The sequence below is a fragment of the Balaenoptera physalus genome, assembly GCF_965194825.1.
Source record: "Balaenoptera physalus genome assembly, chromosome: 17".
Lineage (NCBI taxonomy): Eukaryota > Metazoa > Chordata > Mammalia > Artiodactyla > Balaenopteridae > Balaenoptera > Balaenoptera physalus.
The window spans coordinates 66,667,985-66,694,903 of record NC_138895.1 but is presented as its reverse complement, the minus strand read 5'-3'; the positions used below and the strand labels follow the sequence as shown (position 1 = coordinate 66,694,903).

Here is a 26,919-nt window from a genome sequence, read left to right as displayed (position 1 = left end):
GTAAGTTTAATTTTTGCCCAACACAGAATAAATGTTCAGAGACAAGACAAATTTTAAAAGTCCAGGCTCCATGTCCATAGTAGTTGGGGAGTTCTTTGCTTCTGACCTCCACGCTCAATGGCTTAGAGCTGAGCGCAGCTGTATCCTCAATGTGTACACGCTAAGAGCATGACTTTTGGAGGGCACTGTGAAGCTGCAAAGCCAGCTCTTCTATTTGCTGGCCTTGTGAGCCTGGACAAGTTTCTTTATTTCTCTAAGACTTTGTGTGCCCATCTCTAAATGGGACTAATGATACCCACTCAAGGATTAAATGGTACAATTCATGTAAAATACTTATCACGTTACTTGGCATACAGTAAGTGTGCCAAGTTTATTATAAATAAATACTGTCTATTATAATTATTATTATTTACTGAGAAGGCTAAAAGAAAATCAGAGTAACACCAATCCAGTGAATATCACAACAAATTACATAGCTATAAAACTTAGAACCTACTGCCAAGGGATGATTTATCCATCTATCTTGGCAGAAGGAAGCCTGGTGTTAAGCTATTAAAAACAAGGCCAGAGGTTAAAAGACATAACCTAGTTTGACCTTTGAACTAAATACCCTCACTTATAAAATAAGGTAAAGTTTAAAGTCCTCGTTTCAACACTTCAGAGTAAGTCAAAATGCACTTGTAGCGTTGAAATACGGTATGCCTCTTCCTGGATTTTAGACAGAGAAGTTCTGGACCTAAGAACGAGTGAGGTGCCGTACCTTGCCTCGGAGAGTGCACAGACCTGCCAGCTGCTGGAGGGGACACGGCAAGATCTGTGACCTTAGAGGCCCAGCTTGACTTCACAGGCAGCGAGCTGGCTGGGACTGGGAGCCTGGTCTTTCCCCAGCAGGAGGGGCTGTGACTTCGAACAAGCCCCGGGGGGTCTCCAGGTGCTGTGCGTCTGGCATTTCCCAGCTCGGACACTTAGGCGCCTGAGTTCGCATTATTTGTAACCCAGAGATAAGGCCATGCTCATGCTTGCATTATAGGAAGGTTGTGTAGCCGGGGGTCAGGCTCCCTCCCATGGAACAGAAACACACTGTATGTCAGGCAGCTTCATGCTTATGCCCAACTGTGGAATAATGAGAGAATGGAGGACCACATATCCCCTCTTGCTGACCCTTTGCATTGATGGGCCCGCAGTAAATATGTTCTTTAATCCACACCATAAACCATGGTATTCACCTTCACCCTCCCTCACTACACAAGAAGGACAAAAATGGAGAGGGTTGTAGATGCCCTGATGTACATCTGTACAAGGTACTGGAAGGCTCAAAACCAGAGAAGCACCCATTCTTTTAAGTCACTAGAATAAGTTCAGCAATGAGAGCTGGACTTCCCTTTTAGAAGGTGTTACCTTTTGCTGACACCTCCCATTTCTAAGTCTAAAGGGCAAAAGGAGTCAGGCCTGCAATCACCTTGACCCTCTTCCAGGAGAATCATGAAACTGGATGCAGGGGCTCTTAGAGAAGAAAACATCTGCCCTGTGAAAACACATACTTCGCTTGAACAATCCTTCTGGTATGGGAGGTGATGCAGGTCACACAGATAAGATACGATTCTCAAGGCCTTATGGTGAAATACTGAAATATCTGCATTCCAGTAAATGCAGTTTTAAGTGACACACTGAGTATCTCAAATTTAACCTTCGAACACGTCTCTGAATAGACTACCAAATAGATTTAAATAAGTGTTTTTTCTTTGTTACCTATTGTACTATAATCTCCATGAAGGCCTATCTCCCAGAATTCCCCAAGCAATACAATTTAGTATCTACTGCTATGCTCTATCAAGAAGAACATTTTTGACTACAAAGTAAAACAAATTGTCATATTTTATTATAGATGGGTGTTCTTTTAAGGAATGCCAGGCTACATTTCAGTAAAAAAAAATTTTTTTTCACATAAGCCACCAATAAGGACTACAATGATTTCCCCAAATGTATATTAGATTCCATAATTATGATTGCAGTGCTAAGGGTGGCCTATCCCCTCACTACCCATACATTTAGACGCTCATAAAGAAGTGACTGGGTCCTGGCCACTAGAAGTTTTCTCTGGAAGAGGCTAGAAGGTCAGCCGAGGAGCATTAGTTGGGTAGGCACAACATCAAAGAACTGAAAATGTCCAGATAATCCCCCAATTCTCACAGGGTTCAAACTCCTCCCTGAATAAACATTCTTTCAGAACTGCTGACAAATAGCCAAACCAACTTCCTCTCCTTCTCTGTGTTCCCCTTTCAGAAATGAAATTATCTAGCAGCAAAATAACCACCCAAAGTGGAGCTACAGGAAGACAACTGAAGAGATTCCCTCTGGTTCATTAAGCTTTTAAATAATCGAATGGTTTTGTCCCTTGTTAAACAAAACGGCCTGACAAACCCTGATGCATTGGAATTGGGGTTTCTAAGGAATTCCTGGCCCTAACCACTACACCTCCACTTGAGGTATCATAATTGTAAATTATGATAAAGTCCTGAATAATCAGACTCTGCTCTTCTTGGCTTAAAGCCCCGATTACTGCCAAGTCAGCAAATGTTGAACATGTAGACAAATGCATTGGCTCCAAGCCCAGCTTCTTGGCTTTCATGGATGCTTCTCAATGGGTTTAACTGGAGCTTCTCTCTTTTGTAGGCAACACAGGCATAAGAAAAAATCACAATTTTATATCACATTTTCTTGTCAGTACTTGAGGACAAAAGGTTTATTGCATTTGTACACACACCACCCATTTTGAAGAATAAAAGGCTAAATTCATGCAGTATTCTCCAAGAATAAAACCATAAGAATAAATTTGGATTTATTCCTATTAGTTATCTTTATGGTAAGATGCGGTACAAAATCAATGCCAAAGTTGCTATTGTAAAGTCAATGCAATGGTGCAATGAGATATAAGCTTAAATCTTACTAACAGTGGTGAAAAATCTGCCTTCTTGATAATCAAAGGTAGCTCCTATTTCCAATTTCTGGAGAAGGGAGGGAAAACATTGACAAAATATATTAAAACACATGACCTGAAAGACCTTTCTTTTGAGTTATGTAAGTAAAGAACATTTTGCAACTTCCTCAGAAAGTCTGCATCTTAATGATTCCTAAAGCAGCCTGCTTAAACAAAGAGATAACTTTTATACAGCTTTGGCTGGGAGTCTTTCTGGGTGGAGGTGTTACTTGGAAAGACATCAAAACCCAAGTGATGCGAAAATCATTCTTTGCAATTTGAACCTGAGCCACCTGCCATTTCAGTCATCTGTTGAGAGTTCTATTTTACTTCTATTAATTACTGAGCAAACCCTGAACCCCAGAGGCATCTCTTCCATTTCAGAGGGTAGTGAGGGGTGAAAGGTGAGGGAGGGCGCATATGGATGACGAACAGGTGATCATCATGATGGGGAAGTTTACAGGGAAAATTACTTTGAAAGCAGTAGGGTCCAGGATGTATGCCAATGTCTCCTAACCGTTCCCAAATTGTATCTTCTCTGTGGCTTTTCTGTGAGCACTTTCTTCTTCTCTGTATAAGCTCCCCCCCTGCAACTTTAAGTTATTTCTCCTAAAATTTGGCCTTAATTACACCATACCCTGTACAATTTTTTTTTCCACTGGATTCTCATCATTGAGCTCAAATTATCATTTGTGGAGGACACTGGGCTTATCTCTGCAACACTCAATGAACCCTTCACCAGAGTATAGCAGCTATGATCCTACCCTGTGCCCCTAAGGAGGAGGCGGGGGGCTCCTGCTTGACTTAAGGCAGTCAGGGTAATACTATCCTTCTTGCCACAATATTGCAGATGGGTAAGCCTAGGACAACCAGCGAAGGACTTTGTTCTGCTTTAATATCTTGTGAGTCTGTAAGTCAAGATGATCCAAAAACATGAAAGCTCAAGACTGCTGTAGATGGTTGATGGCAGCCCTCTCTCTTCAGTCTGACTGGTGCTAGTGGCCATCATATGACTGCAAAAGAAGCCTTCATGAAGGCAGAGTTAATGCACAGAGAAAGGTAGAATCAAGAGAACTTAAGAGAAATAGACCTGGAATCCTAATCAAACCTCATGTGAAGTCTACATATCTCTGAAATTTAACATTACATAAGCCAAGAAATCCCCTTTATTGTTTAAACCAGTCTACATGTTGCCCTTTATATACTGCCCCCATATATTATTTAAATGCATATGTCTTTTTCCCCTCTCTACCTGGCATAGGCTGTGACCTGAAGGCAAGAAGGATGGGCCTTACTGCTTGCTAGTTTACAGAGTTATTTCCATAGTTGTTTGCACCTAGTAGGAATTCTGAGAGGCCTGGATTCAAAATCAAGCTCCCATACTTACTACTTATGTGACTTTGGTCAAACTGCTCATGCCTTAGTTTCTTCCATTTAAAAATAGGGATGACAGAATTATTTTCAGAATTCAATAAAACAATATACATGCAAGCTCACAGAACAGGACCTGACATTTTGCTATTATTATTGTTTAGTAAATGCCTGAACTGTCCAACTGTCCCTCACTTTACAATCCACATATAAAAACACAAACCTTGGTCACCCTCCTCTACAATGATTATCATCATCTCTAACTCTTTTGTACCAAATTTCCCTACAAGTTATGAGAAGATCTTTGTACTGTACCAAACTACTGCCCCATGCTTGTTAGGGAAGAGTAGCATATTCAGGGCAACCCAGAACCTGAAGACCCGCTTCTGGCCAGGTTTCCCATGATATAAGCTGTTTATCACCTCTCAGACTCATGTCCTAGGTCTCTGGCCTATGTCTTTCTTTTGTCATTGATCCCTCTTGCTCTGCAGGAATTTCTGACTCAGCGATCTCCCCTGTGCTAGAAGCATGGCTTCCATTTCTAAGTGTCCTTCTCTGCCATAAATGCATCTTCGACACTCCCCCATCCTTAGATTTTCAATAATTTCCATTTCTCTCAATTTTTATACTTACTGAATTATACTGCATCATTAATACATGAATTTATTAAATTATATTTATTATGTATCCATATTTTAAAACAAATTTATTATGCAAAGATATACGAGACATGAAATTCATGTAATATATGTTATTTGCCCTTTCCCACCCTGGCATCCTTGTAGATTCCACTCCCCTAAGGTATCCACCCCTTCATGAAATTAATTTTGCTTCAGGACAAATACAAATGGAACAAAGGACTCTTGCCTTAAGCAAGTCCAGAAATGTTATCTTAAGATTAATATTCTTTTTATTATTTTGCACTTGGTTTATTTCACGATTTGGAAATCTTAAACCATAAAAGTGAAAATAAAGTTTCTGATCCACAGTAGGCCAAAAGCGTGCTTGACACTCTGAGAGATACAAGTGATGACAGAGGGAAGTCTGGAAAATGAAGGTCCTCCTCTTGTCCCCAGCACCTAACCCAGTGCCTGACATCTAGATGGGCTTTGGAAATTATTCACAGAACTAGTGATGAGACACTGAGAGGACTCCTGCCTGGATATGGGGGAAAGCAGAGCCCTTCATGCTGCTGTTGAAACAGGTTTTGGCTTCAAAAAGTAAGATCCAACCTTTCCTTCAGCTTTGCAACACTTCTGCTGAGTGCTGGAAAGGAGAGGGAGGTAAGGACCCCATAGATGACAATTCTATAGTAGAGTATCGTAATTCTAAGGATACAGTATTATTTCAGAAGAAATATAATTACGTATGCACATGGTATCAGTTGGTTATTCACATCTCCTGGATTTCCAGTTACGGGGGTGAATACATTGTTTGAGTCGATTTTCTGTTTCTTGCAGCCAAAAGCATTCAAAGATATCCAGATAGGGGTTTGGGTTTCACAGATATATGTCTTAGTCAATACTCATCAAATGGTGCATTTCATTATACATAAGTTTTATCTCTTAAAAAAAAAAAAAAGAACCTTGTAGCAACATGAATGGTCCTAGAGTATATCATAGTAAGTGAAGTCAGTCAGACAGAGAAAGACAAATAACATATGATATCACTTATACATGGAAATCTAAAAAAATGATACAAACAAACTTATTTACAAAACAGAAATAGACTCAGACATAGAAAAAAACTTATGGTTACCAAAGGGGAAGGTGGGGAAGAGCGATAAATTAGGAATTTGGAATTAACAGATACACACTACTATATATAAAATAGATAATTAAGGACCTACTGTATAGCACAGGGAACTATAATCAGTATCTTGTATCACGTGCTAAAGCAAGCACGGTGGAATGTTAATTGTGGAATCCAAGCGGTGGAGAAAAGGATGTTCACTGTAGAATTCTTCACACTTTTCTGTATGTTTGAAATTTTTCATAATAAAATGTTGGAGGAAAAAGCTCTAGTTCACTCTTGTTCCTTGTATTTGAATGTCCTTAAATACTCTGTGATAACTTTTGGCTCTTGTAAGTATGGTAGCAGGATAAGTGTACTTTATCATGGCAACTAAGGTCTATTCATCCTCTCTCATGAAGACAGGTTATACCCACTGTTAGGTTTGACTATCAGAGTCTACGAAACAGTCATTAATAAAGTAAATTCTTTTTTCCCCCCAATATTTATTTATTAATAAACACTCATAACACTAATTGCCTGGCATAATTCTAAGTGCTATACAAATATCAATGTATCATTCTAAGACCAACTTACTGAAGTCTATTTTCATCACCAGTTTACAGACTAAGAAACTAAGACACAGATTCATGAAATAACTAACCCAAGGTCATCCAGCTGGTAAGTAACAAAATCAGGGTTTAAGCCGAGGCATTCTGATTCCAGTCTATACACTCTTCAGCACTGTACTTTCAATCCAACATAATCAACATGTGATCCTTTTCAGCAACTTCATCTGTGATCTCTGGTTATTTCAAGAAAACCTTAGAGACCACAAATGAGTCATGCTATTTGGTACAGACCAGTAATGAGCAAATTTTTAAAAATGTATTAATAGTTATCTTTTTATCACTTCATTTGTTGTATCTGTGTTGTGTATGTGTGTGCTTCATTTATTGTTTTACTCTTTAATAAACTTATTTTAGAACAGCTTCGGATTTAGAGAAAAGTCGTAAAGGTATACCACACACCACTAATATGGCAAATTTGATACAATTGGTTAATACTGACACATTATTATTAACTAAAGTTCATACTTTAGTCACATTTCCTTAGTTTTCTTATTTTTTATTTTTAAAATGTCATTTTACTTTTTTTATTGGAGTATAATTGCTTTACAATGTTGTGTTAGTTTCTGCTGTACAATGAAGTGAATCAGCTATATGTATACCTATATCCCCTCCCTCTTGGACCTCCCTCTCACCCCCCCACTGCCATCCCACCCATCTAGGTGGTCACAGAGCACCGAGCTGAGCTTCCTGTGCGTTATAGCATGTTCCCACTAGCTATCTGTCTTACGCATGGTAATGTATATATGTCAATCCTAATCTCCCAATTTGTCCCACCCTCCCCTTCCCCCCCACCACCGTGTCCACATGTCCATTCTTTACGTCTCTATTCCTGCCCTGCTAATAGGTTCATCTGTACCATTTTTTCTAGATTCCACATATATGCGTTAATATACGATATCTGTTTTTCTCTTTCTGGCTTACTTCACTCTGTATGACAGACTGCAGGTCCATCCACATTTCTACAAATGACCCAATTTCATTCCTTTTTATGGCTGAGTAATATTCCACTGTATATATGTACCACATCTTCTTTATCCAGTCATCTGTCATTGGACATTTAGGTTGTTTCCATGTCCTGGCTATTGTGAATAGTGCTGCAATGAACATTGGGGTACATGTGTCCTTCTGAATTATGGTTTTCTTAGAAAGTAAATTTTAACAAATGTGAAGGAAAATGAATCATGGTTATGCATCAGATAACTGTCTTAAAACCTCACCTCTAAACTGATTTTTGTTGTCTGTTTTTAAGAAGAAAATAGTACAAGTAGGAGCTTTGGTAAAGTCTTATTTTATCAACCATCTTATAGCTTAACTAAAGATGGTATAAGAGGCACTTGGCATCTAGACGTAAAATACAGTCATAGAGCACCACTGCTTTTTGCAGTGAATACATTCTGTGAAAGTCACTATCATTTATGCAAATGTTAACGAGCAAAGGTAAGTAGAACTTTTATAAAAATATTCAATGAAAATAGGGTCCAAGTTTACCCCATTCTCCTTTCCTCCTTCCGGGAAGAGGAAAGGAATCGGGAAGCAAAACAGTACTTCTACAGTCCAAAAGTTCACGCTTTAGTGGACTCAGTATATGTGCCTGAAAATAGTGTGCAAACCGTATAAAAAGAATTGCATTTTAAATAGAAAATAACCCAGGATCCTCAACAGAAAATGTGCTAAATCCTTTTTTAAGATGGAAAAAAACAATCCTTTCTTAACATATCCTTTTTGTAAATTTGCACATTTACACACTGGTTGTTCTTAAACCAGTACCTCGTTATATATCTCTACACTAACCCCCTCCCAATCTCCCTTGTTTTTTTTTTTTGTTTGTTTGTTTTGTGGACACACCACTCATAGTGTATTCCTCCAGAATTTTACAACTTGTTAGAAAATGGCCAACTTCACACATAATAAAAGCACAGGGACCAACCTAATTGTAATGAAAATAGGATAGCATGAAATGAGGCTTTCTCTCTTAACGAGAGAATGTTCATTCTGAGCTTCATTTGTTTCTCACACTTTAAGTCATGATCAGAGAAGCTACTGAGCATTCTGTACTAGGACTGGTCCTTCTGAAGCCTACCTGAACTGCCACAAAGCACAAGGTTCGGTTCTCTGGGGCTGTAACAGTTTCACCACCCAAAGGAGAGCCTCACAGAGCTGGATGATCAAAATAAGGCCAAGACCTAAGTGGATGCTGGGCCACAGTTTACTTCAATGAAAGGAACCTCTGGGTAAATATCAGAATCAGAAATCTGTAGGTACAAGTGTTGCAGGGAGACAGCGCCATCAGGATTAAAACAAATAACAAACACACACCACCAACAATAACAAAATCACCAGAAGCAGCTAAAGGTTCCAAGTGGAAAGATTTGAGCCTTTATCTGATGACACTAGCTGCTAACCACCTCCTCTGCAGCTGCCATGGGCTTCCCCCAGCTGGAGGCCCTGGCATTTGTCCCCTCTTGCCACACCCTAGCAACAGCTGTTATCAGAAAACTGCGCAAACAAAAGGATATCTTGTCCCCCACTCCCAGGTGTGTTTTCTTTCTCCATCTTGCCTCTCCTATTCAACCTTAAACATATTTGAAAAGCTACAGAAAAGTGACTCTTTGTGCAGACGAGAGTAAATTCCTGCTCTCTCTGAACTCTTCCAGCATGGAGCCATCCCAGCCCTGATGAGAATAGCTCCTGTTGCCCCTGCTGGCACTGCCACGGGAACAGCTGTTTCCAAGCAGGCTGTCTGATCCGCTAAGCTCTCTCCCCGCACTCCGTCTCCACTGGTGTTCCCCCAGCATCTAATAATCAACAAAGACAGTCACTGACATAAGCTTCCAAGTTTGGTTAAAGCTGATAATACAGGGACAAGGATCTCAGATCTGGGACCCATCTATCCTTGGTAGATAATGAGGAAGAGAGAAAAGTGTGATGACTTACTAGGTAGAAAGAGGGTTGATGATTGTTTCCTTTGTCTTTTCCTAATCACTAAACTCATAAACACCAACCCTTTAAGAGCCGCCACCTAATAAAGGGACGTGAGTTCCTGATCCAAATAAATACTAGAAATTATAGGAGAGGAGAACAATTACCCATCACCTCTCATTCTCTTCTTTTGAGGTGTGTTTATTTAATAACTTATTTTCAGGTTTATCGATTCCAAAGTCGACAGAAGCCAGAACCTAAATATCAGCATCGGCCTTTTAGAAAAGTCATCACAAACATATTACTCAGAAACAATTAACACTGCACACATTTCAAAAACAGGTTTATGTAAGAATAAGTGCATGAAGGTGTAAAATAATTCCACAGTCATGTGTTGAGCACTTACTAAGTGTCTTCCATTTGCATGGGGGTTTTGGCAAGCGACAAAGTACCTTCCCAGGCTCTCTCTCCAGGGGAGAAAGGAGTCTTTACTGAGCTTGCTATGTGCCAGGACTGTGCCTGCTGTACCCACATCCAGTGTGTGAAGCAGAAAAGATGTTCATAGGAACAGGGTCTGTATATGAGAAAAGCCTCTGGTGTAAAGGCAGTTCAACACTCTACACGAGGCTTGTCTGCACTGACTCCAAATACAGCCATTTGCCATTTCCTAAAGTTCTCCCTTTTTCATCTGAACAGGCGGTAATTTCCCAAGGCCAGGATATCCTCTCTGCTTATTAGAAGAATAAAAGCATATTCCTCCTGCTTGGATCCCTACATTTCAGTAGTAGCATCTGGGCAGTAGCTTTCCCTCTATTCCCTTTGGTTACAATGTCTAGTAGAGCTAGGCTTCCATAATAACGGACGCCAGTAGGGGCTACCCCCTAAGACATTCTCTAAGCCAATCTCGAAGTTCCTTAAGTTCAAAGTGCAGTAAAACAAACTACAGCTGACCCTTGAACAACTGGGATTTGAACTGCTCAGGTCCACTTATACTTGGATTTTTTCAATATAAATACTACAGTACTACATATTTCATGATTGGTTGAATCTGTGGATGGGGAACCAGGGATACAGAGAAAGTCTGACTATAAAGTCATACTCGGATCTTCAACTGTGCAGAGGGTGGGTGCCGTAACCCGCGCAGTGTTCAGGGGTCAGCTGTATTTCTCCTTGTCCTATTCTGTATCTCTAAATTCCATATCTTATATTTACTTTATTGTAGATTGGCCTTTGGTTCCAGAAGCTGATTTTTACCTTCTATCAGCATACTGCATTAACACTGGCAAAGCAAATTCAGAAAAGCAACTCAATATTGATTTAACATGTTTTTATGAAAAAGGCAATAGCAAGGCTGTAAGAGTCTGGAAAGGCAGTCTGGTGTAGCAAAAAGGCAATACATCAAACAATTTGAAAGAACTGCAATTTCCTACAACTTCCCTAAAACTTATTGCCTCATAAATTGCTTTTAGGGACCCAGCTTTAATGACTGGATAAGACTGTTGTAATTAGCATATTTAGTCTAGGTAGATGAGCGTAACTGAAAAGCTTGAGGCGTTTTCTCTCTTAATTAAGCATTCCTCATTACATTCTTAATTCTCCTCCCTACCCCACTCCCCTCCTCACAGCTGGCAAAACAGTGAACTGTAATTTATCTTCCCATTAAAATGATTACAAATTCAGAATGAGTGGAGTTCAAATTAAGTTTTCAAAACCATATGGCAAGGGAGACCCACTTTAAAAGTTAACGGAGAAACTGACCATTCTATCTTGTCAAAACATAAACACTTCTAGAAATTAATTAGCTTTTTCCCAACAGAAGGGAAAAATCATTTGTCTACTTGCTTGTTTGCAAAAGTTCTCATACCAGAATATCATAGTCTTATATATATGATTCTGTTTTACATTGGTCTTACCCTGACACTTCTTAACCCTCTAAATTGTAATCTAGCATTTTGCTTCAGAGCAAGAACTCTCAGCTCTAGCACTTTCTGGCTGAAAAATCGATGGCCAGTTAGCTTACATGCTTCGTTCCTCAGTTTTCCCATCTGTAAAATGAGGATAACAAGTATATCTTCTACACAGAGTAGCTTATAAAGCTTAAAGGCATATATATGCTTTTGATAATATATATTAATATATATATATTTTAAATAATATATATAAGCACTTGGAAGAGTCTTTGGCAGGTAATATATGCCATGTAAGTATTATTGTTATTATTATAATGCCTACCATTACCACAGAGAGAAGAGTGATATTCATTGGCCTTCTTTATTTAAATGCTCTATTACAAGCCACTTTCTTGCTAAGTATCTCTGGGATTAATCTATAGAAGAAACATAAGGTGGATTTTGGATGCTGTAATTAGAATGCCAGTTATGATTGCATGACAAATTTCAAGATAAAAGATTTATATATAAAACAAAAATAATGATTTAAAAAGTCATCGTATGAAACCTCACTAATATGAATGATTTTTATATGGTTAATTATCTTCAAATCAGGAATGTTCTGAGACAATTTTCTGGACTATTTATGGTATATTTTCTCTGTGCTGTATCAAGAATACTATAAAAAGATATATGTAAAATATCAGTCCCATCTGGTGTGGTAGTAATGTGTTATCAAGTTAATGATAAATATCATCACATTCTTTGGCCAATCCAAAAAGAAACCATAAAGTTTATTTTAAAAGTTTTAATATTTTGTCTTTCATCACTCTAATGTGTCATCCAAATGCATTTTTGTAATAGTTTTATTGAGATATAATTCACACACCACATAATTCACCCATTTAATGTATATAATTCAATGGTTTTTAAGCATATCCACAGAGTTATGATATCACCACAATCAAGTTTAGAACATTTTCATCATCCCCAAAAGAAACTCTACACCCATCAGCAATCACCCTCCATTCCCCCTCCCCACTGCCACTGGCAACCACTTTCTGTCTCCACAGATTTGCCTATTCTGGACATTTCATATAAATGGAGTCATATTGGGTTGGCCAAAAAGTTGTTCGGGTTTATCCGTAACAGCCTATGGAAAACCCGAACGAACTTTTTGGCCAACCTCCTATCATGTGTCTTTTTGTGTCTGCCTTCTTTCACTTAGTATCATGTTTTCAAGGTGCATCCATGTTGTAGCATGTATCAGTACTTTATTCCTTTTTATTGCTGAATAATACTCCCTTGTATGGATAGACCACACATTATTTACCCATTCATCAGTTGGTGGGCATTTGAGTTGTTTCTGGTTTTGGCTATTATATAAAATGCTGGGGACTTCCCTGGTGGCGCAGTGGTTGAGAATCTGCCTGCCAGTGCAGGGGACACGGGTTCGAGCCCTGGTCTGGGAAGATCCCACATGCCACGGAGCGACTGGGCCCGTGAGCCACAACTACTGAGCCTGCGCATCTGGAGCCTGTGCTCCGCAACGGGAGAGGCCGCGATAGTGAGAGGCCCGCGCACTGCGATGAAGAGTGGCCCCCGCTTGCCACAACTGGAGAAAGCCCTCGCACAGAAACGAAGAGCCAACACAGCCATAAATAAATAAATAAATAAATGAATAAATTTTTAAAAAAATGCTGCTGTGAAAATTTGTGTACAAATTTTTATGTAGACATATGTTTTTGTTTCTCTTGAATACATACATAGGAGTAAAAGTGCTGGGTCACATGGTAATTCTATGTTTAGTCTTTGAGGAAATGCCAGAATGATTTCCAAAGTGGCTGCATCATTTTACCTTTCCACCAGCAGTGTATAAAGGTTACAATTTCCCCGCATCCTTGCCAACAGTTCTCATTATCTGTCTTTCTGATTATAGCCATCCTGGGGATGTGAAGTGGTATCCAAATGCATTTTTAAGATACAAAAACACTCAAATACATTGAGCAAGGAAGTAAAATCTTTTATGACAAGGGAAAGCACAAAGAGATTAGGAAAAGGATCCTGCAGTCAGGCTGGAAAAGAAAGCAGGAGATGTTTTTAAATGTTACTCAATTTCATATCCTTATGCAACCAGCTGCCCTTACCAAAGTGTCAGGATTACGGAGCCAACCCCCAATTTCACATCTGGAGCTTATAATAATCATAGCAACAACTACTCTTGATTTATTGATTTATTTTACAAAGTTCCTTCCCATGTTATACCCCATTTGATCCAACACCACAGATCTTACAAGGGAGGATATTATTATTCCCATTCTGCAGGTACAGTCACTGAGGCCCAGAGTGGCTAACTGACTTGCCCAAGCAAAAGTAGTTCAAAATAAATCCATATATACAATATCCATATATACATCCATAAATAAATATTAAATTAATAAAATTCACAGAGCTGGACCTGGAAGCCAAATTTTGTATTTCAAATCCCAATCCTGGTGTCTCCTTTCCTTACCACCTTCATTCACCTCATCTTTGCTGACCCAGAAAGCAATGGAAAGGAAAGAGAAGGCAGAGAGGAGGAATTGTCTGTGTGTCTGTGAGTGTGTGAGTGAGTGTGTGTGTGTGTGTGTGTGTGTGTTGCTATTAGAGGCAGGAGGCCTGGGCATCACAAAGTCCCCACAATCAGCTTGTGAGAAAGCAGTTAGGGATGTGAAAACATGTTGTGACAGTGAAAGCCAGGAGGGCTGCATCCCTACTCCTTTATGAGAGGTTCCTCCAGTAACCAAGAAGCTAGTGGCATACATCGCCACTTAAATCCCTAAATTCTGAATATTACATTATCTGTATTTACAATAGTATATTTAATTACATACACTAGTTATTCAAATATTCGAGTAATTACTATGTATTCTGTACTCAGCACAGTACAAAGATGGTAGAGATTTTTAAAAAGCAATGATGACAGTTTCCCAAAGTAAAATTAAGTAACTAACATTTACTAAGCCTTTTACATGTAGCATCTCCTCATTTAATCCTCACAAAATTCCTGCAAGAGAAGTAAAACGGAGGCACAGAGAAGTTAAGTAAATCGTCCGCAAGTCACAGGACTAATAAATGGAGACAGAATAAGAACCCAGGCAGCCTGTGTTCTTAACCACCAACCAATCCTTTCTGCTAGATCTTGCTCAGCTGGAAGTCACCTGTGGTGACACACAAGAGACCAATAACACTCATTAATTCCAACAACCATTTGTTGAATGCTCTTCAATACTTGAAGCCCAGGGAAAAACTCTCAAAACAACCCTATGAAGTGCTATCTTCATTGCCTTTCTACAGATGAGGAAACAGAGGCTCAGAGAAGTGAATTAACTTGTCCAAAGTCACAGAACTATAATAGCTAAGGCTGGCATGGTGCATACTATATCCCAGGCACTGATCTAAGCACTAACTCATCTAATTAATCCTCATCACAATACAGAGGTAGGCTCCATTATTACCCATCATTCTTAGTTAAGTAACTCGTCCAAGGTCCCACACTAGTAAGTAGCAAACCCAGATTCACTCTGATTTTAAAGTCCTCCTCAAAACAACTTAATGTTAACTCTTGGCAACAAAGTGGCTGAGCATAAATTCAAACCCAGGTCTATGTAACCCGAGTGCGAGACAGCCCTCTATCTTCTTATCGACACACTAAGCCTAGCCCTCAAACTTGCTGCCGTGCAGAGGGATGCCTGGGACGAGGGGAAGTGCTCTGGGGACCTCCCCAACCAAGGCAGGGGTATTTAAGCATCTCGAAGGAGAAAGTGCTTTCTGGACAAACAGAGGCACCCTGCGGTTTATTATTTTAAAGGAAGTGAAACGTACCCAACTGAGGAGCGGATAAATTATTAAAGTGTTTCAAGGTGAATCAGAAAAGCTTTATTTTGATTTTTTTCAGTTAGAAAATCTCTTGATGGAAAAGAAGCTTTTATTCCCTTTAATTCTGACTATACATTAAAAAATCATCAAGGGATAGAAATGCGCAATTTGCCTCTTGTAACGTTAAACTCAATTAATTCTGACCTCCAATATTTACTTTCTCAATCTAAGGGCAGCAAGCAGGGTGGTTACCAAACCTTTAGGGATCGTTGCAAGAGTCTCTCTCCTTCGGGTCCTGAAACACAGCATTTTAGAAACCGAAATGAGCCTGGAAATTCAGGCCAAGAACTAGAAGTAAGAGGCAAGCGCACCGTTCCGATGGGACAGGGGCCGGCATGCAAGTTTTGGCTCAAACACTGTAAAGCCAAGGGGTTTTTCCCCCTGGCAAACTGATTTATGACCACAAGACGGACAGCTGCGGAACTGGTCATACCATAAGGAGAATTCTCAAACATGAATCCAAGAAGGACAAGGATGGGATGGGAATGATAAAGTGGGCGGGAGGGGGTCCTGAATCTGGGGGTAACTGCCTGTCCTGGACGCATGACACACATCAAGTCCCAATTCTTGTAGCAGCCTGGGGCCGATGGACCCTGCTGCCCAAAATGTGCGCGCTGGGGGAGCTGGCAGCAGGGCAGCGGGACAAGGTGCCTCCACGCCCCCTTGCGGACCCAAATAATGACTGATGAGTATGTGCCAATTAAGTGATAGGTACAGTGTTTCAGAAATGTTCTCAGTTTAGCCACCACCACAACCGTTCAAGGAAGTTGCCGTGATCAGCCCCATTTTACAGATGAAAATACTGAGGCTCAGGGGAGTGAAGCCAGACTTGCAAGCCAAAAGGAAAACCTTAAGTGAAGGGGATCTGGTCTGGCTCCTTCTACCTAGGAGTAAAGGGGCTGGGGTTGGGGCCGGCGGGGGGCCCTTCACCCGCCCCTCTCGCTCTCTGAGGGGAGGAGGAGCGAGCTGTCAGCCGGGAGGCCTGGCAGCTCCCGGGTGCCCGGGCAGAGAGGGCGCGCGCGGTCGGCAGCAACGCGTCTGCGGGGCGCGGGGCTGCAGCAGCTGGGCGAGGGCGCAGCGAGCACCGCGCGCCCGCCCGCGTCCGCCTCGGGAGCCCCGCGCCAGTCCGGAGTCCGCAGGGCGCCGGGCTGCAGAAGCTAAGCGGGGGTGCGGCGCGGAGGGTCGACGCGTCCGCAGGCGTCCCGGAGCCCCGCGCGAGTCGCTACCCACGAACCACGGCGCGCGTGCGCGCGCGACTGCCACGGACACTGGCTGGCAGTGCCACCGCTAGCCTCCCCCGGCACTGCGCCTCATCTTACCGTAGCTGCTCTCCGGTGACCAGAACCTCAGCCATGCGCTCCAGCTCCCTTTGCTGCGCCCCGCCACTCCCGCTGGTGCTGCTGTCGCTGCCACCGCTGCCAGCGCTGTTGCCCTCCTCCATGGTCGGGGCTGCGCCGCTACCTCTGTCTTCGCTGTCCGCCGCGGGTTCGGGTATTAAATCAGCCTGCCCTCACTGAGGCCCTCCCCGCCATCTTTGTTAGGGGCCGTCCCGTAGTTCAGACGCGATTGGCTGGAGAGGGAATCCCTTGTGGGTAGGCTGAGGCGCTCGGCGAGTCCGCCCAGTAACTCCAGCTTGGGGGCGTGGCTGGAGCCCCGCGTGGTCGGGGGCGGGGCCGAGAGAGGAAAATATCAACATCTGGGCGGGGGGCGGTTTTGAGCTAATTGTGCTGTTTGAGGTCGAGTTCGTTGTGGACCTCTTCCTTTACCCACAAAGCTCGTGCTGTGGGATCCTGGGGACAGGCGGGGAGGTTACTAGACAAGTGTGGAGGCATTTTTATTATACTGTCCGTGTCCCAAATTGCCAGAGAGTGAAAATAGTAATTTAGCTAAATAGTGAACGATGAAGGCTGTACATGTCATTGCAGGGCTTTAAGCAATTAAAGCAACTTCCTCACCAAAGACAGCTTACTTACCTTACGGTGTAGTCAATAAAGAACGCTGGCCTGGGAATCAGACAGACCTGGGATCCAGCTCCACACCTATAATTTTGTAACTAAATGTGCTTAATCCCCAGTTTCTTCCTTTACAAAATAAAAATAATTGTGGCTATCATCTGTGGACAATCTGCTGCATTAAAGATGTTTCAGGTAGTTGTTACCTTCTTTAACTGCAACAAATTATAAAATGAATATTGTCCTCGTTTTACTCAGGAAGCAGGCCCGGAGAGATGGGGTAACTTGAGCCTCATTCTGCATAAAGTAGGAAAATCGTTTAACAGAAGTAGAGGTCCCAGAGATAACGAGATTAACTGGCTGTTGCTCATGTTTTAATTCTGTAATCATTACATAGACTATCAAAAGTTTGCATGGACTTCAAGCTCAAAAATGAAGTTTCTATCCTGATTCTGTCATTTACCAGCTTTGCAAACTTATGCTAGTTAACTTCTCTGGGCCTCAATTTCCTATTGATAAAACAGGAATAATTCCTACTTTATAGGGATGTTGTGTGGCTTAAATGAAATAACATTATGTAAAATTTCCAAGTACATGCTATGTATTCAATAGATGTTCTCTTTAATATCATTACTGCTTTTAATATGAAGAAGAGAAAGAAGGAAAAAAAGAAGAAATTCTTGCCAGATACTTTCCATTATGAGTTTTTGATGCTAGACAAAACACTTTTCCTCAAGTTATCTCTAATGAATTTTTTATTATTAATAGGCCTTCAAAATGAAGAAAAGAGAAGTGCAGACCTAGCCCCACTAAATCTCTTTGATTTAATGGTTTTAAGCTTTTTGAAAGTGCAAAATGAAAAACAAAATTACCTATTCCTAATTATCCATTGTTCAAGCAACATTTCGTTTTATCCAAAAGCTCTATCTACATGTTGTAAATCGTATCACTATTATGATTGTCTTCTGGTTTTTCTCCCTTTAAATCTAGTCATGTTTGGTTTGAATTCAGACAGATTCCTTTACCTGAAAAATAAAAATGAAAAATGTTTTTTTGTAAAATACTTTCTTGTTTAATAGTTTTGGATAAAAAGTTCATGATCAAAAACTTTTATCATACAAGTTTATGATAAAAAAAAACCTATTAAAAAAAGCACCTTAACATAAGGGGAAAAAAATCAAGTCAGTAACATATCTGATACCACTACTCCAGTGAGAGATAGGGCAGAATTTATTTTTTCATGCTTGATGAGAAGGTTGTGTGTGTGTGTGTGTATGTATGTGTGTGTATAGATGTGAACAGGAAATGGGGAATTGGCATGCTATTATTGTTTTAACCTTTCTTTTGACATATGAGACACACCATGTTCCATTGGGTTAGAAGACAGACCCTTTCTCCTAACTTAGGGAAACATTAGTGAACTGACTCTTGAGGACATGTGAGCATAAATGCCACGACTCTGAGCTCTGGAGCAACTGGTCCCAGAATAAAGTGTGACCTATAGGTATTGCTAGATGAGAGAAGGGTGCTGAAATGGCAATTAATCCAAGATCTTCAAAGGGCGAAAAATTCCAGCAGATCTTGGTTTGACTCCTGGCTCCATTAGAGAAAGTTCATTATCTTTTCTATGTTTTTTCCCTTCTTTGTAAAGTCAGGATCATACCACCAGTCCCACTGGGTTGTTGGGAGGATTAAATAAAATTGAATAAGCCCACTTGTCATAGGTAGAAACTATTAAATGTGCGCCTTCTCCTCCAGCTCACCCTACTTACCTGCTTCATGCCTTCTGGCTGTTTTGGTGTTCTGGAGCCAGTGCTTCTCAAACTTTTGGTAGATAAGGATCAAATGTGTGTGCGTGTGTGCTTGCACAGGCGTGTGCGTATGTGTGTTTTCAATCCACTGAAGACTGACACGTTGGTAAAATACAGTAAAAGAGAAATTTAAAAAAACATACAAAGCACAAGCCCCAATTTTTTATTGTTGTGATCAACAGACAGAAAATTGTCAAATTTCTATAAACATTTATAAATGATTTCTCTCAATATCTGTATGTCTCAGTGTCTCTCAATACAGGCAATGGTTACCAGCTGGCCGACCACGCTTTGAATAGTTCTGGAAAAGGGTGAGCAGCAATGTGAGAAGATGAACTTGATTAAAACCGGTGAAAGAGGGGGCTTCCCTGGTGGCGCAGTGGTTGAGAGTCTGCCTGCCAATGCAGGAGACACGGGTTCGAGACCTGGTCTGGGAAGATCCCACAAGCCGCGGAGCAACTGGGCCCGTGAGCCACAATTACTGAGCCTGCGCGTCTGGAGCCTGTGCTCCGCAACAAGAGAGGCCGCGATAGTGAGAGGCCCGCGCACCGCGATGAAGAGTGGCCCCCGCTCTCCGCAACTGGAGAAAGCCCTCGCACAGAGGTGAGGACCCGGCACAGCCAAAAATAAATTAATTAATTAATTTAAAAAAAAATTCTATGAGAACAAAGTTTAAAAAAAACAAAACAAAAAAGCAAACCTGTGAAAGAATACTGTCAACTACGAAGCTTAATAACATGCTAGCTATCATTACTGTTATTGCCTCTTTGTATATACCTGATCTTAAAGACGACTTAAACCCCACCTTCTCTGTGCTATCTCCTTGCACTCCCCAAAGTGGTGTGTTGTTCTTGTCTACACATTCTCGTAGTATTTGAAGACGTACGTTATTCTTAACCATTAATGGAAGTCTGGAATCTCCAGCTGCCACCATTTTTATTCTCTTTCTGTGAATGGAAGCAGATTGATGGTTTAGCAACATCCTGTCCAGATATTTCTGTTGATCATTTAAGAAGGGAACTTGTCTTTAAAAATTAAATGTAAAGATAGAGAAAAATTAAGTATTCACGTGTTCATTACTTGCACCCATTTTCAATATTTTTGTCACCTTTTTGTAGTGATAGAAATAAAACATTACAAATAAATTTGAGGTCCTCCAGTCCCAGCCCTGCTCACTCCCAAGTTCTTAACGCTGTAAAGGTGTCAAAAATACTTACTCTTTGGTATATGCTGCCCCCTAGTGGTCTATTTTGCAGTGACACTAAGTGATACTGGGTCTCCTGCAGGAAAAGGGCCACGCTCAAGAAGGCTTCGGGGAAATTTGTATGGGGGTGGGGAGGAGGGTGTAGTTTGTCTCCTTATTGGGCGTGTTCCTGGCTTTTAGTGAGCATGGACTAGGGATACTAGGTATTCTCATTTTCTTGAGACAACACCTCACAAAGAAGAAATGAATTGTCCTAAATCCTGAATGTCTTTCTTATGTCCTGTGGGATCTTCAAGTGTATGAAAAAGCTGTTTGCAGTTAACTGAGCTTTAACCTAATTTGGTTTTACATAGAAACACAAGATATTTTTAAATTTTTAAAATGTAATCTTGAATTGTCCATGGATGCAATTATTGTGTACATCAAGAAAAATTTGTACTTCGTTCTGTTCAGAACTTTACCAAAAAAGGTTCATCACTGTATAAAATTGCTTCACCCACCATTTGTGTGGTACCATGAGAACAGCACACCTTTTTCAGTGCATTTGTTAGATATTGCATGCCTGTGTGTGTATTTGCATAGGAATATATTAAGCCAAATTGTAAAATACCAAATATAAAAAAGAAGTGATGGCAATATTCAGTTAAATATTGTCTTAATTCTGTTATTCTAAAATTATTCATTAGTTATAAATATCTGATGACCACACTAGACCTTCTACTAGAGTCATTTGAATATTAAAATACAAATTATTTTGTTATATGTGATTTTCCTTTTCTTTTTCTTCCCTATATTTCGGCATAAGGGCATCATATTGATTTTCTTTTAAATAATGCACCTAGAAAGCTTATGTTCTCTATGAATTTAATGACAAGAAAATAAAGTGAGCATCACATACTATTATTTTTAAAGGGAACATTGAGTTAGACGGGATTGAGAATTTTTTAATGGAATAATAATGTTATATTTATTGAGCTCTTTCTCTGTGACTGGCCATGCTCAAAGGGTTATACATGTGTTAAACAATTATTCCTCAGAATAACCTTGTGAGTTGGCCACTTTTCTTTCTTTCTTTCTTTTTTGTTGTTGTTGTTGAAGTATTGTTAATTTACAATGTTGTGTTAGTTTCTGGTGTACAGCAAAGTGATTCAGTTATACATGTGTATATTCTTTTTCCTATTCTTTTCCATTATAGTTTGTTACAAGATATTGAATATAGTTCCCTGTGCTATACAGTAGGACCTTGTTGTTTATCTATTTTGTGTATAGTATCAATAGTTTGTGTCTGCTAATCCCAAACCCCTAATTTATCCCTCCCCCAATTCCCCTTTGGTAACCATAAATTCTTATTCTCTGTCTGTGATCTGTTTCTGTTTTGTAAATAAATTCATTTGTATCACTTCTGTTTTTTTGGCTATGCCGTGCAGCTTGTGGGATCTCAGTTCCCCAAACAGGGATCTAACCTGGGCCTTCAGCAGTGAGAGCACAGAGTCCTAACCACTGGACCACCAGGGAATTCCCTGTAACACCTTTTAGATTCCACATATAAGTGATATCATATGATATTTGTCTTTCTCTATCTGACTTACTTCACTTAGTATGATAATCTCTAGGTCCATCCATGTTGCTGCAAATGACATTATTTCATTCTTTCTTATGGCTGAGTAGTATTCCATTGTATATATATATACACCATGTCTTCTTTATCCATGGTTGCTTCCATGTCTTGGCTATTGTAAATAGTGCTGCTATGAACATTCGGGTGCATGTATCTTTTCGAATTAGAGTTTTCTCTGGATATATATTGTAGTTTGTATCTGCTAATCCCAAACTCCTAATTTACCCCTCCCCCCCACTTCCCTTTTGGTAATAATAAGTTTGTTTTCTATGTCTATGAGTCTGTTTCTGTTTTGTAAATAAGTTCATTTGTAAACTTTTTTAATTGCTGAGTAATATTTCATTGTATATATACACCACATCTTCTTTATTCATTCATCTGTTGATGGACACTTAGGTTGCTTCCAAGTCTTGGCAATTATAAATAATGCTGCTATGAACATTGGGGTGCATGTATCTTTTTGAATTATGTTTTTCTCCAGATATATGCCCAAGAGTGGGATTGCTGGATCATATGGTAAGTCTATTTTCAGTTTTTTAAGGAACCTCCATATTGTTTTCCACAGTGGCTGCACCAATTTACATTCCCACCAACAGTGTAGGAGGGTTCCTTTTTCAAGGATGTATAGTTTAATCCCTATGATAATTACTAAAAAATCGCAAAGAGAAAGGGCTAAAAGATCAGTTGATAAATTATAATGACATTCTTTTTTAAAAATTCAAGTAATCCACAGGAGGGCAGAAAAGGAAGGAAAGAATAAAAAAAAGGTGGGGAAAGAAACCCAAATAAAAAAGTGGCAATTTCACTAGGAAAGACCATGTGCTAGGCCACAAAAGAAGTCTCAATAAAATTAAAATAATTGAAATCATATAGAGTATGTTCTCCATGTATACATAATGACATTAAGTTAAAAATTAATAAATATCTAGGAAATCACAAATATCTGGAAGTACAGTCTACTCCTAAACAATTCATGGGTCAAAGAAGTAATCACAAAGAAAATTAGAAAATATTTCAAACTGTGTGATAATGAAAGATAACGTTTCAAAATTTGTGTGATACAGCTAAAGCAGAGCTTTGAGAAAAATTTATAAACACGTGTTTATATTAGAAAAAAAGAAAGGCCTAAAATCAATGATAAGAACCTAGAAAAAGAAAAGTAAAGCAAATCCCAAGTAAATAGAAGTTAATATTTCATAAATACTCCTTCTCCTTTTTCCAATGAGCATAAGGAAACGTTTGGGGGTACTGAGAATGTTCTGCATTTTGATTGTGGTGGTGGTTTCACCAGTGTATAAATTTGTTAAATCCTTAAATTGTACGATTTAAATGGATGCAATTTGTTGTACTTAAATCGTATCTCAATAAAGTTGATTTAAAAACAAAGGAGTCCTGAGGCAGCAGTGCCTCCTGTAAATTTAGGGAATAGCAGGGGCACCTGGGTGAGGGGGTGGGGAGGGGATGAAGATTGTATAAGGTCTTATGGGCCTCGATAAGAACTTTGAGGCTGTGGACACAGAAAAATTAAGATCAATAAGACAAAGAGCATTGCTCACCACCCAGCTCTATAAGGGTAAAGTCATAACCCACTGCCAGTGTACTCTGAAAGGAATTCAGGATGAAAAACAAGATGAGGCATTCTATGCTTTGGATGAGCAGGCTCTTAGATAGATAGATGCATATCTCAGTAAGAATTTCAATGATGCTAGATTATTGCATCTTCCCATACACAGAAAAGCAGTAAAATCATTAACTTGAGATATCTATTCTTTGTGATCAGCAGTCATCTTTTACCAAGATGTATGGTTGACTGCACACATTTCCTAGCCAAAAATCGTGTATAAACTGCTTTTTCCCCTACCTCTTCAGAGTTGCGTGGTTGTCTCCCAGGCTCTAGTCCTCAATAAGATCCTGAATAAAACTGAAATTCACAACTCTTTCATTGTGCATTTTTCTTTAAGTTGTCAGAATTTATTCTGAAAGTGATCAGAATCCTTTGGTAGATTTTGAACAGAGGAATGCTGTGATCTGACTTACATTATTGCAAGGATTGCAGAAGATAATGTATACAGGATACACACCTGAGTACTTGACTCAGTAAATATTTAACAGATATTTCTTCTCTTTTCTAAGGCAATGGAGAACAAAACGCCAAAGCAGGCTACTCTGTGAAACATGAAACACTACCACCATCTAGTGGGGAAAATCCTGTTCTATAAGCAAAGCCTAAAAAGTTTAATTAATAAAGGATATGAAGTTAACATCTAAACTACTGTATTTCCCACAGAATGAAATAAATCTTGCTGTTGAATCAGCACTTCCTTACCTGAAGTGATTTTAAGTAAATACAAGGTAATGTGGTTTCCAAGACACTATTCTGTTTTTCCTACCATGGGCAATTCTTTCCTCCAGGGAGGTATTTCTTTCAAGGCTTCCACCTCCACTGTTTGGTGAGATTTCATCTTTAGTCCAGTTTTTAGTTGTACATAACACTCTTGCTGGGTGATCTTGTTACCAAACCAAACTTGGGTCTGCTTGCCTGATGTGCAGCAAAGCCAATCTACTGACACCAGGTTGTGGTGAAGAAAAGTGAAACTGAGCAGGACCCTGTGGGGCTCCTGGGCACAGAAGCCTTTCAAACAGTTGCTAATCAGGGAAGGGAAGGGATGCAGAGACAAGGGAGGAGCAGCCAAGTAACAATAGTGCAGCTTTCGGGGCAGGGTCCTGGTTCCCCTTCAAGGGATACACACAACAATATCTTTGAGCTCTTTTACAGAACTAAAACCCCCAAGAAATGGAAGATGTTAGCATTCTTCATTCCAGAGAAGGTCACAGTTTGATATCCTCCAGAAGCTCATCAGGAGAACAACTGAGGCCAGGTTAAAGGAGTGCAGGCCCTGCACACACCCTGATGCTTATCAGCAACTCCGCCCTCGAACCACTGCTATAAAACTCCTCACCAAATCCTCCCGGGTTGGGACACACAGTTTTTCAGGGCACGAGCCCACTGTGTCCCCCTTTGCCTGGCAAAGCAATAATGCTATTCTTTTCTACCTCACCCAAAACTCTGTCTCTGAGATTCGATTTGGCACTGGTGCACAGAGGCCGAGTTTTCATCAAAAGTACAGCTTTATTGCGAGGTGCTCAACATGGGGCTAAACAAGGAGAACAGGCAGCTCATGCTCAAATGACCAAACTCCCTGACGGCTTTTCAGGAAATGGTTTTTAAAGACAGTGTGAGGAAGAGAGTCATAGGATGTGTGATCAGCTTACATACAACTCTTCTGATTGGGTGGTGGCGGGGTAACTGGGTGGTATTTTAGGAGTCAACATCATCAACCTTCTTGTTCCAACTGGTCTGGGGTCTATGTGCTGGTGGACAGCAGTTAACTTCTTCCACCTGATGGGGGTTTTAGTATCTGCAAAACAACTCAAGGATATGATTCAGGATATTATCTGTAGCCCTTGAGGAGGAACTAGAGATCCTTGATTTTGTTTTATGGCTAAACTATTATTATTTTGTCTTGCTTGACTGTTTTCCTTTGTTTCTGTATTATCTCACTTCTCTGATTAAGTTTGCTCTTTGGAACTAGGGAAAGGCCTAGGAGGCTAAAGTTCATCTGTAAACGAGAAGAGGGGATGGGGGGTCTGTCCTTGGAAAGGTCCTACAGGGTCCTGCTCAGCTCCCATCTCATTCACAGGCACCCTTATAATTACCATATATGTGCATTTAAAAGCTTTATCTTTTAGCTCCTGGCCAAACCTTTTTTCAAACTCCAAGTTCTAGATCCTCACATGTATATTCTCATAGCAACTCAATCTCCACGTATCAAATCCAGAACTCATCTGACTCCAAACCTATTCCTACCCTTCCTACAATATGTTGTAAATGAGGGGATGCAGTTGCTCATGCAGGAATCTAGAATTCATCCTTCATTCTTTTCCCTCTCTTACTCTCCATGTCTAATCAAGTAGCCACTGTTGTCCTTTCAATCTCAAAAATTATTTATCAAGCCCAGCCACCCTCATCAATCATTTAAGATCTTACTAGTCTCCTTCTACACTTGTCTCCCTTCAATCTGTGCCAGGAACTCTTTTTCTCCCTCTTCCCTCCCTTCCTCACTCATGTATGATTTATTACCTGTCCATTGAAGTTATTTGTCTGTATGTCAGGTTTTATGTTTTTGTTTGCCGCACCATGAGGCATGCAGTATCTCAGTTCCCTGACCAGGGATTGAACCCATGCCCCCTGCAGTGGAAGTGCAGAGTCTTAACCACTGGACTGCCAGGAAAGTCTCCATATGTCAGGTTTTGTAATACTGAGGAAAAATGTTTTAAATATATTTTATTACACATGATTAATGCATGTATATGCTCTCAGTGTTAAAATTTATACAGTAAAGAAAAACCAGAAATCCTTTTTGATGTCCCCCTGCACTCCCCTCCTTAGAGGTAAACATTATCACAACTCATTCACTTATTCACTCATTCAATTGTTCAGCAAATATATATGAAGATCCATTATGTGCTGGGCACTCTGCTTAATGATGACTGAAAACATCCTAGTGAAGTTTATAGCTTACAGTCTTAGAGAAAAAAAACAAAACAATCAACCAAACAAAAAACCCCCACATTAAGTAATTACACAAATGTAAAATTACAACTTACTTAAAATCTAGGCATGAGAGGTACCTGTTGCCATGAGATATATATTTGACAGGCTTGACGTGATCAGGGAGGTCAGAGAAAGATTTCTGAGAAGTGACTATTGACCCAGAGTTGAATGATCCAGTGTAGTAGCCACTAGCCACCTGTGATTATTTAAATTTAAATTACCTGAAGTAAAATTTAAAATTCAGGGACTTCCCTGGTGGTCCGGTGGGTAAGACTCCGAGCT

The 26,919-nt window shown here is 40.1% G+C and overlaps 1 protein-coding gene across 8 annotated transcripts in view; it reads right to left on the bottom strand.

The window, feature by feature from the left end:
- Positions 1-17,059, bottom strand: part of DEPTOR (DEP domain containing MTOR interacting protein) — a 196,179-nt gene extending 179,120 nt beyond the window's left edge. For 3 of the 8 annotated variants that reach the window (XR_014255492.1, XR_014255493.1, XR_014255494.1), the window contains exon 1: positions 16,757-17,053. Coding sequence is in view for 4 of the 8 variants with exons in the window: in XM_082433208.1 (XP_082289334.1) it covers positions 16,757-16,878 (122 nt within the window). In the remaining 4 variants the exon portion in view is untranslated. Of the gene's footprint in view, positions 1-16,756 lie in introns of all 8 variants that reach the window. The other 5 variants (XR_014255491.1, XM_082433208.1, XM_082433209.1 and 2 more) reach the window with 5 other exon arrangements.
- Between the last annotated feature and the right edge of the window lie 9,860 nt (positions 17,060-26,919).